This window comes from Camelina sativa, chromosome 18, assembly GCF_000633955.1.
Source record: "Camelina sativa cultivar DH55 chromosome 18, Cs, whole genome shotgun sequence".
NCBI classification, from domain to species: domain Eukaryota; kingdom Viridiplantae; phylum Streptophyta; class Magnoliopsida; order Brassicales; family Brassicaceae; genus Camelina; species Camelina sativa.
Window position 1 is genome coordinate 15262285 of NC_025702.1, and position 19427 is coordinate 15281711.

The 19427-nt window shown below is 38.6% G+C and overlaps 4 protein-coding genes, 1 long non-coding RNA gene and 1 other non-coding gene across 7 annotated transcripts in view; 1 reads left to right on the plus strand and 5 right to left on the minus strand.

Moving 5' to 3' along the window:
* Positions 10-1855, minus strand: LOC104761764 (SEC12-like protein 2; the record flags this gene model as incomplete). The annotated part of the gene is given in 8 exon segments (XM_010484880.2): positions 10-126; positions 214-334; positions 417-492; positions 596-692; positions 831-925; positions 1014-1167; positions 1387-1481; positions 1559-1855. Coding segments are annotated over 8 exon segments (989 nt in total), but the record flags the coding sequence as incomplete, so codon positions are not given.
* TRNAV-CAC lies at positions 2205-2278 on the minus strand. The gene has a single exon. It is a non-coding gene; the product is annotated as a tRNA-Val (tRNA).
* Positions 3710-5455, minus strand: LOC104761765. The gene has a single exon (XM_010484881.1). The coding sequence runs from the start codon at positions 5402-5404 to the stop codon at positions 4235-4237; it is 1170 nt and encodes a 389-aa protein (XP_010483183.1). The 5' UTR covers positions 5405-5455; the 3' UTR covers positions 3710-4234.
* On the minus strand, positions 15159-16726 carry LOC104761766. Its single transcript, XM_010484882.2, has 5 exons — positions 16491-16726; positions 16214-16360; positions 15922-16117; positions 15548-15601; positions 15159-15452 (listed from the first exon to the last, which is right to left on the minus strand). Exons 1-5 carry the CDS (start codon positions 16656-16658, stop codon positions 15337-15339), a joined length of 681 nt encoding a protein of 226 aa, XP_010483184.1. The 5' UTR covers positions 16659-16726; the 3' UTR covers positions 15159-15336.
* On the plus strand, positions 16917-18030 carry LOC109130424. Its single transcript, XR_002036427.1, has 2 exons — positions 16917-17647; positions 17809-18030. It is a non-coding gene; the product is annotated as an uncharacterized LOC109130424 (long non-coding RNA).
* The window catches only part of LOC109130423 (protein FAM76B-like), a 12617-nt gene continuing 11268 nt past the window's right edge, over positions 18079-19427 (minus strand). The window contains exons 2-4 of one of the 2 annotated variants that reach the window (XM_019239920.1): positions 18920-19046; positions 18721-18761; positions 18079-18571 (exon numbers count right to left, since the gene is read on the minus strand). In XM_019239920.1, coding sequence (XP_019095465.1) covers positions 18183-18571; positions 18721-18761; positions 18920-18978 — 489 coding nt within the window. In that variant the 5' untranslated portion in view covers positions 18979-19046 and the 3' untranslated portion in view covers positions 18079-18182. Of the gene's footprint in view, positions 18572-18720; positions 18762-18919; positions 19049-19427 lie in introns of both variants that reach the window. The other variant, XM_019239921.1, reaches the window with a different exon arrangement.

Consider the following 19427-nt stretch of genomic DNA (forward strand, 5'->3'; position numbering starts at 1 on the left):
AGCAAAAACCTTGAATCAGGGGAGAAAGTCAGTGCTGTGACCAAACCGAGATGCGCTTTCTTGACAATTTGGTTAGTTTGCTTTCTCGTCGAATCAAGTATCAAAACATCTCCTTCAAGGGTTCCTCTGCAATTAAGAAAGAATCATGCTTACCGAAAAATAGTAATACTTGTTATCTGTTGGTTCTAAAAGTGAGAAGAAAGCTAAACTTACATCGCAAGCAGCTTCCCATCAGGTGAGACATTAAAGGCTGATATAGAGTTTTTTTCAATAGGCTTTGACTCTTTTCGTTTCCATGATTTTGTATCCCATGTTATAATACTCCCACCACGTTCTACGGAAACCAAATCAATCCTCTGTTGTTAGCAGCGACAAAAAAAAAGTAGAATTTTAAGTTCTATGTTCTCGCACTTTACCAGTATTTGCAGCAACGTAAAGAACTTCATTGCCTGCACTGTATACAGAAAATCTACAGGAGGCAAACATCTCATCCTGCATTTCAGTATTTCAACTCATCAGATCCACGACAATAATGTTGGAATTGTGTATATAAAAAAGTTAAAAGAGATACTACTAAGAGCCAAACCCAACTGACCTTCTCTTTTGATAGACTGGCAACAGCAGTTGAAGCATTCACTTCCCAAACCCGACAAAGTGGACCTCCAAGAGATACAAGAAATTTACCATTTTCGCTGTAAACAAATAATATTTACTATCAGGAGGATATCTGTTAACAATCATCCCTGTTCGAAGATGACCCCTTTCTCATCAAGAGAAAAGACCTCTTCCCAGATAACAAATGATTCCTTATATGAAAGGAGAAAGCAGACCTGAAAGTTAAGCTTTTGACTGATGAATAATGTGCCTGAGACTCATTAAGTAACGAATTCATGCTGGGCCATTCAAAAACCCTCAAAGTCCCATCCTGTACTGCATCAAAACAAAATGCATAAGAACCACTACTAAACAAACCTTCTTTCTCTGTTATTTTAAGAATCTAAGAAACTTTTTACCTCCGCACCAGCAGCGAGCACAGATCCCTCCGGATTGAACGCCAGAGCCAACTGTTGTCCAACATCTTTTAACTCTTGAATCACTTCCTCAGACTCTTCACCAGCCTGATTATCCTCTCGTGGGCTCATAATAATGTTATCCCAACCAAACAGTCTGTGTATCAAGAGAACAGCACTAGTTATATATAACCACACCCCTTGAGCTTTCTCTCTACTCCAAACCATAAAATCCAGAGACATAACTTATATCTCTATTGTTTGTATACAGAAAATTCAAACCCATATATGCTTCTCAAACATAAAGTCCCAAATTCTAATCACAAAAACCTAGAAATCTGATGAGTTGTGAAAATCGAATGAGAGAACTACTCACCTACAACTGTTTTGCAATGCACAGATAAGACCACCTTCGCGAGGATGAACAGCCATCCGGTAAGGTAGATCAGTGCCAAGAACAAGCCTACCCAGCTGAAATTGGATCATTCGTTTTTAAGTATCGGATCTAAACAAAAGTAACAAGAGACCCTCCTAGCACATGCACTTACAGGTTGTTCCGAGAGAGAGTTGGTGTCGAGATCAACACGACAGATTAAGATGACATTCGGGATTCCGCTTCGTCCCTCTCCCCCTCCGCCGGACAAAACGATGCAGCTCCGAGACGACCAAGACTCATCAACATCATTTTCTTCGGATTTCTCTGGATCCATAAGGATTTTAGATCTAACAGCAACCTCCGGGATCCAATCGGCGGCGTAAATCGGTACACCGTAACTCTGCATATTCTTTGACGGTTGTACAACTTAACCAAAGTAAAGATGACACATGAAGTATGTATGGAAAATAAATTAAATTGTTTATAAAAATAAAAATAAAAAAACCAAAAGAAAAAAAAAGAAAAAAAAAGTTGGAAAAGCTTCAAAGTTGGAGGCTATGAAGTGTGTACGTGAGTACGTAATGGGCTAGGCCTAGCTTTCTCTAACTGTCTATGTAATTTGTTCAGCCTTTTACAGACGGCCAGATTACCTTTGATAGCAGCATCTGAAAGTTTTATGAATGGGCCTTTCGAAAAATATAATGGAAAAAAAAAAAAAAAAATGTGATGGCCAGATTACCTTTGATAGCAGCATTTGAAAGTTTTATGAATGGGCCTTTCGAAAAATATAATGGAAATAATAAAAAGAAAAAATGTGATGTCTGAGCCCGGGTTTGAACCGGGGACCTCTAGTGTGTGAGACTAGCGTGATAACCGACTACACCACCCAGACACTTTTGTTTGTTTAAAGCATCCTAATTAGTTAATTCGAATTATATTGAATGAATTTTTTTTTTGTTTTTGTTTTTGCCATGAATGTTAAATATATAACAACTCATGAATATATTGAATTTCGTTGTTAAAATTATTATAAACTAAACTTTGTTGAATGTTTTTCTTTCTAAAACTTTATATGAGAGGCCTATATATATTTAAGAGAGTAAAGGGTATTTGAAAGCACCAAATTAAATAGCTGCAAAACAAATGAACTATTCGGTTAGAGAGGAGATATAAAATATCTTAGGCTAATGGGAGAAGAAATCGAAAGTACTGAATTTGAAGTTTGAAATTGTTTTGTTAAGCAAAGGAATAGTAAGCTAAAGAGATAGGGATGAATGGATGATGTGTGATGATTAAGATGAAGATTAAAATAAAATCAGGAATGACCCAAAAAGTCTTTTTCGAGCCACGAGTAAAAAACATAAAAATTCCAAATCTTAATTTCGTGGCCAAGAATGGTTGGATGGGTTTAAATTCGGATGATCACTTGATTTCCGAAACCCTCATTATTACGACGTACGCCCTTATCTTACAAGTTTTTGATTTGTTGAATCAATTCCAAGTCTATCCCATTTAGTTGTCAATGAAAATACAATAACGTATAGCGGCGAGGCGAGGAAACAATTTGTAGGTGACTGCTATGTCATTTTTTTCAAAATATCCATCTACTAAAAAATTTATGGACACGTAATGCGTCGCTTCTACACCGTTAAAATGTGACTACATTTTCACCGTCGTGAGTGACCTCAGCGTATATTCTCAAATGTTTAGTGTTTGGTTTCAATTTCTACACATACGTTGGTTTTTTTTGTTTTTGTTTTGGGTAGTTTCTTGAGTAGTACATAAATGAAGTTTTGAAACAGTATCATATCAGTTCGGTTTGAACTATCTATTTAATGAACCTTTAAGTACGGTAATTGAATATGCTTATAGGTACTAAGCGAATCATTAAATGTATAAATGTTTTTTTTATAAGCTTAACCTTATCAAATTTAAACATTACTACAAGAAATACTTGTTATTGTGCGGGGAAGGGTAATAGCAAGTATAAGTAATTATAGCTCCCCTAAGATCATTTATCAGAGAAGAAATTATCAAAATATATAGTTTCATTGTTTTTTTTTGTCAAATAAATAGTTTCATTTTATTTGTCTTCAAAAAATATTTATTTGTTGACTTTCTATATATAAATAGCTATTAGCCATTAGCCAATTAGTGATAGGCAATTAATCTGACAACAAATGAATAATATTATCGGCCACTTCATTCATAATCTTTTTTGTTAATAACATTCCACGCAGGAATAATCTTAAAAATCTGTTACAAAATAGAAGTAAGTACAAAAAACATTTAAGATAGTGGAACTCTAATGGCATGTTGAGAAGACATTACGAAAACGAGTTTACCCGAAAAACATCATGGCACATTTACAAAATTCTTTTAGTACGATTGAAAAGTTATCAATAGTAAAAATAGAAATAAACCAAAAATAACCTGAAAGTAGGGCAGAATCTAGGAAACATGTCGAACATATTGCCAAGTTGGATAATGTAATGATGAACATTAGTGGAATTAAGACGCAAAAACAACGTCCCAGATCCAATATTAACGCCCACACCACATCAATATCACTCTTCGCCCAAGCAACTACGTTTCTTTTTGTTTCATTTTGTCTCTTATGAATGACTAAAATAATAATAAATCCCACATAAACAAACTAATTAACAATTTACTTAAAATACCCTCAACATGCAAGGGCATTATCGGTAATTCCGACATTCTCCACTCTCCTCTGTGGAAAAAACGGCGGCAAACAAAAAAAAAACCGCGACGGAGACGGTGGTGGTGGTGACTGAGGAATACAAATCTCCACCGAGAGGCAGTTTCAGTTATTATTCTTATTCATCTCTCAGTTGGCCTTGAGCATCTCCTTGTACCTCAGAATCGAGTCGAGTCTCTGTAGTTTCAGCTGCTGTTTGAATTTATTGATGAAATCTGAAGCTTTCGCGTCGACGCCATCTTCTCCGTCTCCGAAAGACGTCGATCTCTCGACTCTCGTCGTATCTGGTCTTCTCCGTTCGACGGATTCCACCGTCTCCGCCGCCGCTTCCTCGTGGCTTCCGGCGAATCCGAAACCCGATTTCTCGCTCGCCGATTTCGTCATCTTCGCCGACGTCGAAGCTTTCTTCTTCTTCTTCACCGGTTTTTTCGATTCCGATTTGCTCCTTACGTGCTTGTTGTTCTCTTCTTCGTGAAGAACCGGATCCGGATTTTGATCCAATTCCGGGTCGGATCTGTAGAAGGACGATAGCTTGATGGATTTAACCCGTTCTAAGATCGAAGGAGCCCGAGTTAAACCGGGCGGGTTGATTGGATTATTATATCCGGATCCAGTTGGTTGATCTTCCTCCGGGATTCTGAATTTTGAGATATCAATCGGGTCAACCCGACCCATCCGTGTCGGGATGTTTTCGAATCGGGTCGGTTCCGTGTGATGATGATGATGATGAGTGTTATCATTCTCCTCCTCCGGGTTATACTGCTGGAATTTGAAGTACGACATGTTTATTGATTTGACCCGATCCAGAAGAGAGGGAGCGCGTTGTAACGGAGCCGGATCCAAGTGTCGATCCGGGTGGGAATAAGAGTGAGAGTGAAGAGCCGACCCGGTCACGTCGTGTGGGTACTTGAAATAAGAAGACATGTTGATTGATTTAACCCGCTCCAAAAGAGAAGGAGCGCGTTGTAACGGAGGAGCCGGATTCGGATCCCGGTATACATGAAGATCCGATCCGATTACGTCGTGGTGAGCCGCCATAGAAAAAAGCTCTGTTTCCGGATGAGGAAACTTGTAGAGATGGAAATTGATAGACTTAACTCTGTCGATGATAGACGGAGCTCTAGCTAACGGAGCCGGAGCATGACCTGACCCGAATCCATCGTGATGTTGTTGCTGATGATGTTTTCTTGAACCTGAACCGAGTCGAGACGTTACGACGATCGTGCCGATCATGAGATTGAGAAGGAGGAAGAGCGTCGTCGGTGTGAACCAAGTCGCGACGGTCGATAGTAACTCCATTTTTTTTTTTGGGTATGTGTTTATGTTGGTGTTGTCGGAATGAGAACAGAGCAAAAGGAGTCTATTTATATTTATTTATTTTTGTTTTTTTTGAGGTTTGCGTTTATTTATTTAATTTTTTTTCTTTATTTTGCAAACTTTTTTGAGAGTCTTGACTGTTATTATTTGGTCTTTTTTAATGGTTTTAGTTTTGATTATGGAAACGTCCGAAATATTTAGAGTTAAATGCGTTCACATAAGACGCACGTGAAATTCTTATTTTCTCTTCTTTTCTTCTATTTATATTGCTAAAAAAAAGTGATATTGTTTGCACTTTGTGTATGATTTTACAAGAACAGCTCATTATTAATCAAACTACTTTTTATTAATAGGCAATAAACCAGTTATATGGATGATGATGATGACTACGTGAAAATAATAACTACACGTTAATGTAAAGGTTCCATCGCACATGAAAAATACATACACGGTTAGATTTTATCTTTGTTTCCGGAAGTCGAGAGGTGGGAACAAGTTGAATTGACATTAGTACATTACTATTAAATTTTATTGTCAGTGTATCAATTAATGTAAATTGTCACGCATAATATATTTTATTTCTACACACTTGATACTTGATAGTGTAAAATATCTTTAAATGCGGTGAAGTAAATAATGAAAAAGCTAACGGTAGAAATGTAAAGGAAAAGAGCTGGAAACAAGTAAGAAAGAGATGCTCTAGTTCTTTTGACAGGAGAAAGTTATGTGTAGGGCTCATCCTTTAGTGTGAATTGAGAAATCATATAAAGTTCCAAAATTATTGTGACAGGAGAGAGACCCCATCTTATTAACATGCATCAACTTTTTTTTCATTTCTGTTTAAATATATTTGAGTTTTTAGATTAGACCACCCATTTCAACACGTTTTTTTCTAATCTAAACCTTACGAATGACAACTAACTCTATTATTCACACATGTTTTACGTGTATAATTTGTCTAGCTTGACTTTAGGGTTTTCCTGGTCTGGTCTCAAATTAAATGATTGAGTGATTCTTGAGCTGAGCTGCTACTTGTAACTAGTACTATATATACTATGTAACTAATGCAAACTGAAGAGAGCATGAAATTATCTTATAAAAATTGGTGAATTTTCCTTCTCAACTTCACAATATTTGCGCAAATTTTTTCTTGATTTCATAATACCTGATGTAGGGGACGCGAAGTGAAGTTATATCAAGATTGACGATGCGATTGCATATTGTGTGTAACCTTACGTGCACACCACTTTTATATATATTTTATTCGAATTAAGTGGGTATCAAGTAGTTAATCAATTAAACAATTTTTCGAATATTTTGCAAAGCAGTCTCAACCATTTAGCTTAGTATAGCTGCGACTAGGCTAGTGTTAACGTATTGATGAAAATATATAAGACTATTCCAAGTTGAACATTTTTTTTTTTAAAAAGGAAGTTTGTTTACCGTTGAAGATAGGGGTGGGCAAAAAAACCGAAATCCGAAAAACCAAACTGGTTTGGTTATGGTTAAATCTAAAAATCAGTTTATTTTTCATTTTAATTAACCATTTGGTTTAGCTTTGGTCTGGTTAAAAACCGTAAAACCGAATGGTTTTTTTGGTTTTTTATAAAAATTTAGGATAATTAGGTATAATTACTAATTAGTTTTTTCAAGCTTATAAATTTATATTGTATAACAATATCAATAAATTTTTCCTTTATTGGGCTTTAATTATTGATGTCCTATTAACCTATCGAATTACAAAACCTTAACCGAAGTCTCTATTCCCTAACCTATATATATTCATAATTATTTTTATGCTTATTTTTAGTTATTTATCAACTATTTATTTTTTAAAAACATGAAATAACCGTTAAAAACCGGAACCAAACCGAAACCGAACCAAACTGTGATACATATGGTTTTTATATGGTTTCATTTCTGATGAAACCGAAAAAACCATAAACCAAAAGACCGAACTGTAACCAAACCGAATTACATATAGTTTTTTTATAGTTTCATTTTTATAAAACCAAAAATACTGTAAACAAAAAAACCGAACTGAAACCAAACCGAAAAACTGAATGTCCACCCCTAGTTAAAGATTTATTAATGAAGAAGTGTGAGATACGGGATATGGATGTAGAGCATGGTAACCTGAAAATGCAATGACTCATTTCTAATTTATTAATTTCAACTTCTGAATCTATATGTCTTCTTCTTCTTTGAAATTAATAAAGTAAAGAAGACAACATTTACTCAAAAATGTGGACTCGACGATATCGCGTGGATGCTAGCTGCAACGCCGACCTTTTACGGTTGACTTTTATTTCCCAAAAAAATAAATTGAAACATACATTATTATTAAAATTTGGTCTACTCATACACGTCTCTCAAAATTTTATATTTATATATTTAATATTATTTTATGTAAAAGTCTCACAAGACTTCTATGATAACAAATTAAATAGTTGTTTTTTCTCTCTGACACGGTTTCTAATGGCAAACCGCTGGTTCTCTAATAGTCGTGTTTTCACTCTGAATCCAAAGCTTCCCATCGTTGGTGATTGATCACTCCCCGCCGCTTTTTCCCCTAATCCCCTGGACCCCCTTCCTTCCTGCACCCTCTCTAACTTTCCTCCCCACTCCCCTGTTGTGGCAAAGGTAACGAGACCACAACCATTGCAAACTGCCAAAACTTTAAGGCCTGTAGTGGTAGAATCTCACTCGGTTACTGCTGTTGATGCAAGCGTACTCCCTACCCCTTCTTCTATCGATGTGGAGATGCAATCGGTTGAAGAGCCAAACCTTGTAGTTTCAGATCCAAGTACTATAAACCTTAGATCTGATACCACTGTAGCAAGCCAAACTACAGAAATGGAAAAATTTACTGTTCTTAACCCTAAATCTACTTCACATTTGCTTACAAACAGAGCATCTGCATCCCCTAATCCTTCTCCCCCCCTCTTCACTCTCAGTTACTAACCAGTCAACCCCCAAAACCTAACCTAAAACCAACTACTACCAGTCCGCCTGTAGTCCCACTATCCCAACCTTCCACTCACCGCACTCATACTATCCCTGAAATCCAGAAACCTACAAGTTCTCAAGTTAATCACCAGCCCACCCCTAAGACCCTTGTCGAAAAAATACGAAAGTCTACTGACAGATCTCTCCATCGGATAACTACTGTCACGTACACTCCAACTGGTAGACCCACCACTCATATCCCAGACGATGTGTTCCAAAGGGGTGCAGAAATACACAAAGATTTCATTCTCTGTTTCTTTAATGGTCGACCACCTCTCTTCCATCAAATACAAAGCGTTCTTAATCACATGTGGGGCAAAAATCGTCGTTTAGAGATTCATGTGAATCATCACTCGAATTTTTTACTGGTCCGGATACCAAATGACTATATCAGGCAAAGGTCTTGGAAAAGTGCATATGGTACATTGGTGACTCGATGTTCCACACTGCCTCATGGGCCCCTCATTACTCCTCTGCAACCCCTCCTTTGGACTCCATCCCAATTTGGATCCATATGCTTGATATTCCCCTTGACCTGCGAACCAATGAGAGCATTAGCTTAATAGCAGAACTAGTGGGAGAACAGAAAGAAACTGATGATTTCACCTTAAATCTGGTGAGTCTAAAAGTTTCTCATGCAAAAGTTCTTGTTGATCTTACCAAAAAGCTACTGGATGTGGTGGAGTACACTAGGGACAATGGTAAAGTGGTAAAGGTCATTATTGACTATCCATGGCTCCCCCTACTTGCTCTCATTGTAAGGAGCTCATACACATAGCCAAGAATTGCCTTCAGTTGGCCCCTACACCGCAACCAACTGTGCAAAGTGAAAACCGTGAAACTACTAAACCAAAAAGCAAAGGCAAAAACCCAAAAAAACTCGTACCTCCCCAGGTCGATCCTCAGTCGGTCATTGTGCATTCCACCCCCTTGATTGCTAATCCCCCTAAACAAACCCCGCATCCGCCTGCCACAACAACTATCATATCCCCAAACCCTTTCATTGCCCTGTCCCAAGATGACAACGATACTTCCCCTTTGTGCCCTCCGCCTAATCTAACCTCCACTCCTAAGCCTAACCACCAAAATCCCCCTACCCAGTCCACTAAACAGCACCTTACCACAGTTAAAACACCACCTAACCCGCAAAAAACAAAACCTTTTAACCCTCGTACCATTCTTGCTGTGAATACACCTGAAACTAACCAAGATCTCCCAATGATCATTGGAATCCCGACGTCTCTAACTCGTATGGATACTTCCTTCACCCCGGTTAAACTACTAAATACCAATCTTAAACGATCCCGCTCCCACCCCTCCCTCTATAGTCCCCCGCTTCAACCTTAAGACTTGAGCCCCCTAACCCTCCACCACATACACCTCTTTTGGATACTGCGAATGAGTTACTGATGGATATCTCTCTCCCCCTCCACAGGGAGATCCACTATCTTATTCTTAATGGATGCAAAACAATTTTCTTGGAATATCCGAGGTTTAAATGACCCGGATAAGCATCAACCCTTTTGTAATTGGATTAGGACGTATCAACCGCTTTTTGGAGCTATTTTGGAAACACATATTAAAGAACTTAGTCTACCTGGAATCATGGAGAAGATCTGTAAAGGATGGAACTATACCTCAAATCACTTATCTGATGAGGATGGCCGCATCATTATTATCTGGAAAGATCCGGCTTCCATGCGAGTAATTCACCAGTCATGTCAAACTCTCACCTGTGAAGTCAATATTGCAAACAAAATTCAGTTCATATTCACTGTTGTTTATGCATCCAACCAAAGGGATGAGAGAACGGACCTATGGGTAGAGCTGATGCAAATGCAGCAACATTTATCTCTTGACACTTGTCCTTGGTTAGTAGGAGGGGACTTCAATCAGATTGTTTACCCTTAGGAGCACTCCTACCCAGCAGTGAACAACCTGTCATGCTCTATGACCGAGTTCAAGGACTGCCTCTTGCAAATGGACTTATTTGACTTGAGATTTCAAGGGCCTTTGTTTACATGGACCAACAACCAACCCGCCAATCCTATTGTAAAGAAGCTTGATCAGGTGCTTGTCAATAACCACTGGATCTCCTTGCTGCCAGACAGTGTCTCTACTTTCCTACCCCCCTTTCTCTCAGACCACTCGCCTAGCTTAGTAAACCTTGCTTTCCAATACCCTAAAACCGGAACCAGACCCTTCAATTTTTTCAATTACCTCACCAAACATCCTAACTTCCCCCAGTTGGTGGATGAGGCATGGATTCAGGCCGGAAGCTTTGCGGAAAACCTTACTGATTTCTGTTGGAAGCAAAAGAGCATCAAGGGAGACTTACGCATATTAATCGAGAGAAATTTTCAAAAATACAAGAGAGAGTTAGTGAGGCTAACCGTTTGCTACAAGATGTGCAGGTACATGCACTGAATGATCCAACATCACACCATTTCCTACTCGAACGTGACCTACATGTCAAGTGGAACTTCCTGCGGGACATTGAGGAGAGTTATTTCAAGAAAAAATCTCGTGTTAACTGGCTCAAGGAAGGTGATCTGAATACCTCGTATTTCCATAAGATTTGCCAGGCTTGTGCCAGTTATAATACTATACGATCCTTCCTTCTTGACTCGGGAGACCTACTGTTAGATCCTGTGGAAATGAGTGAGTTGGCTGTAGCCCACTTCAAGTCCATCCTTGCCCCAAATCAGCTATCGAACCCCACTGTCTGGTCATCACAAGAGTGGTTCCATTTACTCAACTCGTTCAGATACACTTCAGAGCAGACAAATGTAATGCTACTGATGCCTTCCCCCAACGCAGATTACACATGTGATGATGAAGATTAATCCTAACAAAGCACCAGGGCCAGATAGACTTACTTCCGGTTTCTACAAGGCAGCCTGGGGAACGTTGGGTGCGGAAGTTACTACTGCCATTGTGAACTTCTTTCGCTCTTCTTTCCTCCCAGCCTCCACAAATGCCACCATCTTAACTCTAGTGCCAAAGCGACCTGGAGCCCCAAAAATAGTTGACTATCGACCAATCTCTTGCCTCAACACCCTATACAAAGTGATATCAAAGCTCCTGGTGGGCAAACTGAAGCCTATCCTTCCCTCCCTTATCCTGCCAAACCAAACTGCATTCGTCAAGGATTGTCTACTACTAGAGAACACAATTCTGACAGCTGAAATTGTGAATGGATACCATAAAGCAGTTGGACCAAAGCGCATAATGATTAAAGTTAACATTGCAAAGGCATTTGACACCATCTCGTGGGACTTTCTTTTCAACGGTCTGAAAGGGATTGATATTCCTATACAGTACTTGCGGTGGCTACAAGAATGTATCTGCACTACTAACTTCACTGTTGGCTACAATGGTATGGTCCACGGGTATTTCAAGGGCAAGCGAGGTCTGAGGCAGGGTGACCCCCTCTCGCCTTACCTGTTTGTCATAGCAATGAATAACTTATCATTAATGTTAAATAGAGCAGCAGAGGAAGGGAAATTTGGATATCACCATAAATGTGAGCGGGTGAAACTTACTCATTTGTGTTTTGCTGATGATTTACTCATCTTTATTGATGGCTCCCTCTCGTCAGTCCAAAGTGTGCTTCAAGTGCTGCAGGAGTTTGAAGATTGGTCTGGGCTTGCAATCAGTCGCCAAAAATCCTCCTTATTCACAGGGGGGACTTACTGAAGAAGAGATAAGCCATATAACCACTACCACTGGTCTCACCCATGGCTGCCTCCCAGTTCGATATTTAGGCGTCCCTCTCTGCACAAAAAAGTTATCAATGCAGGACTGTGAGCCGTTGTTGCAACAGGTAAAAGCAAAAATAAACAACTGGTGTGCGAGGCACTTATCTTTCGCTGGATGGTTGCTACTCATCAATACTGTTATAGTTGGGATTTCCAACTTTTGGTGCTCCACTTTTGCCCTCCCAAAAAAATGCGTCTCTAAGATTCACTCTCTGTGTAGCGCTTACCTTTGGAAAGGGAATGTGGAAGGACCTCATACTGCTAGAGTCTCTTGGAAAATAGTAACAAAACCTAAAAGCCATGGAGGATTGGATATGCGTGACCTTAATTATTGGAACCGTGCGTGCCTCATCAAACTTATTTGGTTACTCTTCTTCCAATCTGGCTCAGTGTGGGTGGCTTGGTTTCGGCATTACTTCCTACGAGGATCACTGCAAAATTACTGGATAATGAGACCAAGGCAGAACTATACCTGGTTAGCAAACAAACTACTGAAGCTGAGAGATGAGGTGTACAGTTGGATAAAAATGCGAGTTGGGAATGGTGTTACATGTACCTTTTGGATGGATAACTGGTCCCCGTTTGGTAAAATCAGGGAGTTCCTATATACTGCAGCTGACTCAAGACTAGGAATCACGTAAACTGCAACTCTGAATCAACTGTACAGACATGGTCGATGGTCCTTGCCTTATGCCAGAACTGACAAACATGTATTGCTACTCGCTTACATCACCACCTTGAATCTAACAGATTGTGAGGACTACTATGAATGGGAGTTAGAAGGAAAAGTTTACACCAAGTACTCAAAGGGTCAGATCTACCGCCTGCTCTCCTCCTCGTCCCCTCAGGTTCCCTGGCGTAAAGTGGTTTGGAATTCAGGAGGGATCCCAAAACATAGCTTCCACACTTGGCTCCTGGTATTAAATCGTTGCCCAACGCGAGATTGAATCCTGAAGTGGGGACTCCAAACGAATCCTTCCTGCCTGCTATGCAACTTGCATCCGGAGAGTCGAGATCACATATACTACAATTGCAGCTTCACATGGTCCGTTTGGTATGCGATTGCTGCAAAATGTGGGATCCAACCTGTACCTTCTTGGGAGATTACACTTACTCGCATGCAATCTCTCCGGGGCTCCAAGGCCCAGATTCGTCTCACTTTTCTAGCGTGGCAAAGCACCCTCTACTTTATCTGGGAAGAACAAAATCACCGTCTCCACCGTCAAAAGTACCGATCTGCAGCAAGTCTGCTTCGACTGATTGATACCACTGTGCGGAGCAAGCTCTCCAGTTTGCGGGAATTGGATCCATCCCTCTCGTTAATGATGCTCAACTACTGGTTCTCCTCCTCATGAATGCGACCTTCACTATTCCATCGATCAACTACTCCTTCGATTAATGCTAAGTTCTACTATATGTGTTTCAATGGGCTCTGTCCTTTTTTTATCTGGGCTTGACCCATAATAAACTTTAAAGCTGAGCTGCTTTTGTAATATTTTATTTTCTTTTTGCAATTTTAATAGAAAGTCTTTTTTAAATAAAATAAAAAACGTAATTATCGCATACTTGCATGTATCTGGCTTACACCCACATGGGTAGCCATTTCAGCATTTACTATAACGATGGATGACGAACAAAATTGGACTTTATGATTCAATCAGATTATGACTTTTCCTTTGATGCATCATGAGGATGGTTCGGCTTGAGTTATATCGTGGAGGACTAAATGGGTTATATTGTAGAGGTAGATTTATATCCTTTTCAGTTCAATCGAGTGTTTTTGAATTAGGCAAAATTTTATTTTCATTTTTGGTGAACTGATTCGATTTCGGTGTCTCTATTGAGATCGGTTCGAATGCATGTATCATTGGATTTTATATTTCCACTGACAGTGACTTGGCTACTACTAAGTCTACTAGAATCATCCGTTAAATAAAAGTTTAGTTATATATAGATAAGTACATCATGATCTCCTCTAATATGTAACCTTACGAAATGTTCTAAAAATGATAATGTTATATAGTTTAGAGTCCAAACGTGGATTGTATGTTACCTTCAACATCAACATGTAGGTAAGGTACGTAGTCTCCGATTGGACTGACTACTTCGTCCCATCCAATACCAATATTTAATTTTTGGAGAATCTTAATTATAATTAACCTTTTTTAATTGTCATTTGTCGCGTTTTGTTAGACAATAATATTTGAATATTACATTTTTACATATAGCAAATTGTATATGTCACGTATGTTTTCTATATACATGTAATATTGACCCTTATGAAGTTGCAAAAGTAACAGCACATGCAAAATTGCAAAGCACACACACGGAAAATGACATCAAACAATAAAGGGACATAATTCACCAAAATAAAAGATAACATTGTTCAAAATTATAGTTACTGGTCTCTAGTCCGATAACTCTAAAATCTAGTCCAATATTTATCTCAAAGGAAAAAATTATTTGTAAGATTTAACTAATATTAGTAATAATGTACAAAAATGTGTAATAGTACTTACTACCTATTTCGATATGTTCATTTATTTCTTTGGTCAAAAACTTACATATACTATAAGACTTTTAAGTCCATAACAAGGCCGGACAGATACGATAAGAACGGCCCATGGCCTCAACGTATGTTAGGGAACAGAGACAGACTAGTAATTTCCTTTGTTATAAATTACAAAACTAACCAATATGAGAGGTGACAATATGTGATTTTATTTATATCATAACAGAAATCAGGCTGGGGATCCTCTTAATACAGTTAGCATATTGTAAGTTAAATTTATATACTCTTATAATGCTTGTAATTTGGAAGACAAAAACAGACAGTACATACTACAAATTAACACACATATTACCTCAAGATAATGAATATGTGTATACGTATATGAGTTTATTAAAAGTAGAATGCGCTTCTCAAATTTTGAAAATATGATTAGATTTTAAAATATGGATTCCACTACAAATAAGAAAACAAGTAGGTAACAAAGCTAATTAGGCCTCATCAGGATAAATATAAGTTAATTCCAACAAATTACTAAGTTACTAGAGGTCTAATAAGGATTAATTAGGAAGAGAGAAATAAGAAAGGTGGAATACAAACAGAGGCTTTTGGGGTTTTGGATAACACGGTGAGGATTATGGTGACCACATGGTCGGCTCAACTTCAGCAGGAATCCGAGTGAAGGAAACTTCGGGTATGGACATGTAACCAGATCCTGGACCCGTTACGGTGAACAATATGGTTGGTAACTCTGCAAGCACCAAATAATCCAGTTAAGAAAAGAGTCGAAGTCACCCACTTCGCTAGAAAGGCATATCAATAGCAGAGAGAAGAGTAAAGATTCACCTGGGTCATCACCAAACAATGGAGGAGGAGGATCCACTTGAACAGCAGCAATCTCTGCATTATGATAACCACACACACTAGTTTACATCCAAACACAATCGCTTCAATTATAATATAAAGGCATTTTTGAGAATGTTCCAAACACATGAAGCACACAAATAAGCCAACAAAACCATACGCTATTCCTAGAGTCCATTTATCAACCAAAAGGCAAAATATCCAGAATCCCCCCCACTTGTTAACCATCAAATTAAACTATAAACCTAAGCCTCAGCCAAATAAGAAGAGCAAAGCAACACTAAAAGTCCCGAGAAACTGCAACTGGTATATAAATGGGTTGAGAGCAAATAGAGAGATTAGTTTGAAGAAGATACCTTCATCAGTTGGTTTGAGCCTGAAGATATAAAGCTCACAAAAGGTTGGTCCGCAGAGGCGAACATTAGTTTGATAAAGTCTAGGCTCAGGATTGGATGATGCCAAATCCTTAGCCCCAAACGTAACCCAATAAAGGATACCTGCACACCACCTGTAACTTGCCGAAACGTGATCCACGAACTCAATCCGACTCCCCTGAAAACATAAACATTTTGTGAGCAAGCTAAGTAAGAAAAAAAAGGGAACAGAAACTGAGAAGCATTGCAGGATTATATCAGAGACACTACTGACCGTATCAGCATTGTGTTGGGTAATAGCACGGCAAGCGACGCCACGGATAACTTCATCATTGGTACTGTAAGCAGCAATACGAAATGGGTCCATGATAGGCCTAGTCTCGAACTCATAGTCCAAGTTCTCCCAATCAATCACGAAACCCTAAACCCACCCACACCACAACAAACAGAGCATAAATCGTAATGATTTAAAAAAAAAAATCTTCTTTTTAAAAAAAAATCAATTAGCCCAGATCCAGGTTTCAAAACGAGATCAAGATATATAATATTACCTCGCTCTTATTGAACTGGTAGTAGTACAAGATGTACTGTCGTATGTATTCATCGTTGTAGGGATCGTACAGCAGGAGCTCTCGGCGTCTGTGGACGGATTTCGATTTTCCGTCCAACCTCGGTTTCTTCGGAATGTGTGAATACACCGTCAACACAGAATCGGCCATGATCAGAACCCTAAATTCAGTTTCTCGGCGACGAACAAGACAAGTTGGATTTTTTGTTTTTCCCTTTTTTATTTTGGGGGGAAAATAATGCTGAATATAATTAACAATTTTATAAAATAGTATAAAAGAAACGGGTGCAATCGCCTGTGGAAGGAACACACCAGTGACCAGACATCCAAAGTCATTTAAGACAAAAAAAATATTAAAAGAAAACATACTGTGGAACCTTTTTTTGTTTTTTTCAACTATTCTGGAACCTTCTTTATAAGTTAACATATTATTTCTTTTGTCAAACAAAAAAAAAAAAACTCTCTCTCCACAAGAGAAGTTCGCCCTAGCCGCCGTTCAAGCTTTCACCCGATCTGACCTCTCCGGCCACCGGCGCTTCTCGTCGGAGTCGTGAGAGGGTCATCCTTTGTCTTTTCCTTCATGTCTAGTTAATCACGAGCCTTTTCCAGCCTTTCTCCGGCAGATAGTTTCGAAGGTTTTGGATCGGGTCTCAAGTCTGTATCTTCTCCGATTTCGGCGAGATCTTCTCCGAGCATCGTCTCCTATTGGTTCGTGATGGTGAACCGCGATTTGCCATGTCTCGTCGATGGCTGTATTGAGCGTAATTTCAGATCTGGTTTCATTGGACTTGGTCGCTTGATGGTGATAGACGGGTCGTTTGGTTTCTACTGCGGCTGAGATGTTTTACGGTTCCATCACTTGAACAGCAGCAATCTACGTATCATATTCATATATAACCACACACACACTAGTTTACATTCAAACACAATCACTTGCGCATTTGCACATGAGGCACAACAATATGCCAACTAAACCGTACGCCAAAGAAGTATTCCTAGCTAGAGTCCATCATCAAGCAACTATCCAATACTCCCAAGTTGTTAACCATCAAACTATGGACATACGCCTCAGCCAAAAGCAGTATGCCAACAAAACCATACGCCAAAAAAGTATTCCTATTTCCTAGAGTCCATCATCAAGTAAAGTCAAATATCCAATACCCACATTTGCACTGAAGTTTCAATTCAAAATGCTAATTAGACTTGATTTAGGCTATAGAGTATATAAACTTAACTAATAACACATTTTTTATAGCTTAGAAGCCTTTAATCGTACTGTGTGCTTATTTTCTTTTGAACAGGTCCATTGGCACATCTAAGAACCATTTGTTTGATGAACTTTCAGACCGAAAACATGACGTTGCCTAACCTCCACCTCAAGATGTTTTATTGTCGAGTTTGAAATATGATGTGTCTAAGATTTAGTAATAGTAGAAAGTAACTAGTACCCATAGAATCCATGTACAGCAAGCTAACCGATTTCAGAATTATATACATAGAGAGGACTCACTGAAGTTTTGAAATATGAAAACAAGAAGCAATGTCTGTTAATGTAACAGCAATTCTCAGAGTACCTAATAACCAACAAACTCATTCAAACTTAAAACCAAGTTTCTACAAGGACAATTAGAAAACAAGAGTTCATGATCATATCAATCAATCATATGAATACAATTCAATCTTTTTTATCATCACCCCAAGGAGAGCAAATCTTTTCCAGCCCCTTTCCAATAGAGCAACCGAGTCCAGCTCTCTCTTTCTCCGGTGAGACAGACCGAGGAGACTTAGGTAAATCAGAACCCTCTGTCTCATTCTTCTTCTTGGGCTGGATGCTGTCAATGACGGCCTGGATCTCTTCCTTGGCTCTCTCGAAAACATTAGGAGCCTTCACTTCATCCACCGGAGTGTTCTCATTGATATCATCACTCCTTCCATGAGTTTCTTTGTGATGATGATGATGATGATGATGATGATGGTGATGGCGATGAGGTTTCTCCTTCTGGAATAAAGATTTGAGTTCATCCTTGGCCTTTTTCATCATGTTCGGTTTCTTCTTTCCATCTTCTGTATCGACGTTCAAGTAATAAATTAGACAAAACTTTGTTGTTATCCAATTGAAACCAAGAAAAACCCCCTGTAAATCTCGAGACTAAACAAACAAAGAGAGTTTGCTATCCGATACATGATGAGAGAGAAAAAAAAAAATACTAAACCTGGTTTCTCTGATTTGATCTCCATTTTGTCAGATCCATCCCTGAATTCAGAATGTACAAAAGCATTAGCAAACTCCTGTACACGCACGCTAGTAAGTTTCCTTCTTCACGGCGTTATAACACAGAGAAGCTTTTATATAATAAAGACATGGTCACAGAAGTGTATCAAAAGGAAGAAAGAGAAAAGAAAGAAACAAACTTAAAACTCTTGCGTTGATGAAAAACAGCATCAAACTCCTCTTTTGCTCGTTCGAACATGTTTGGCGCTTTCACTTTGTTCTCATCAATCTCAGCATCTCTCTTCTTGTCCGAACGATCTCCATCACCTTAAAACAGACACACCAAAAAACAAAAATCATCATATTAACAATGGACAGACAAACAAATCTACAACAACAGTGTTTGTTGTTCAACGTTATATAAAAAACACATCCAAAAAATTTCCCACAACATAAATATATATCTCAATAAAGTCAAGAAAAAAATCGATATAAAAAAAATCAAAATTCAGGAAATCAAGATTTCCCAAAACCAATAATTTTGATTTAATCGTAAAATGATGACCGATATAAATCACAACTAAACCCCAGAAAACAAAAAAAAATAATCTGGGACGATTCAGATAAAGAGCAAGAACTAAAGAACAAGATTGATCGTCATTTGGAATCACTGTAGAAAAAAAAAAAAAAAAAACCTCGGGGGGGGGG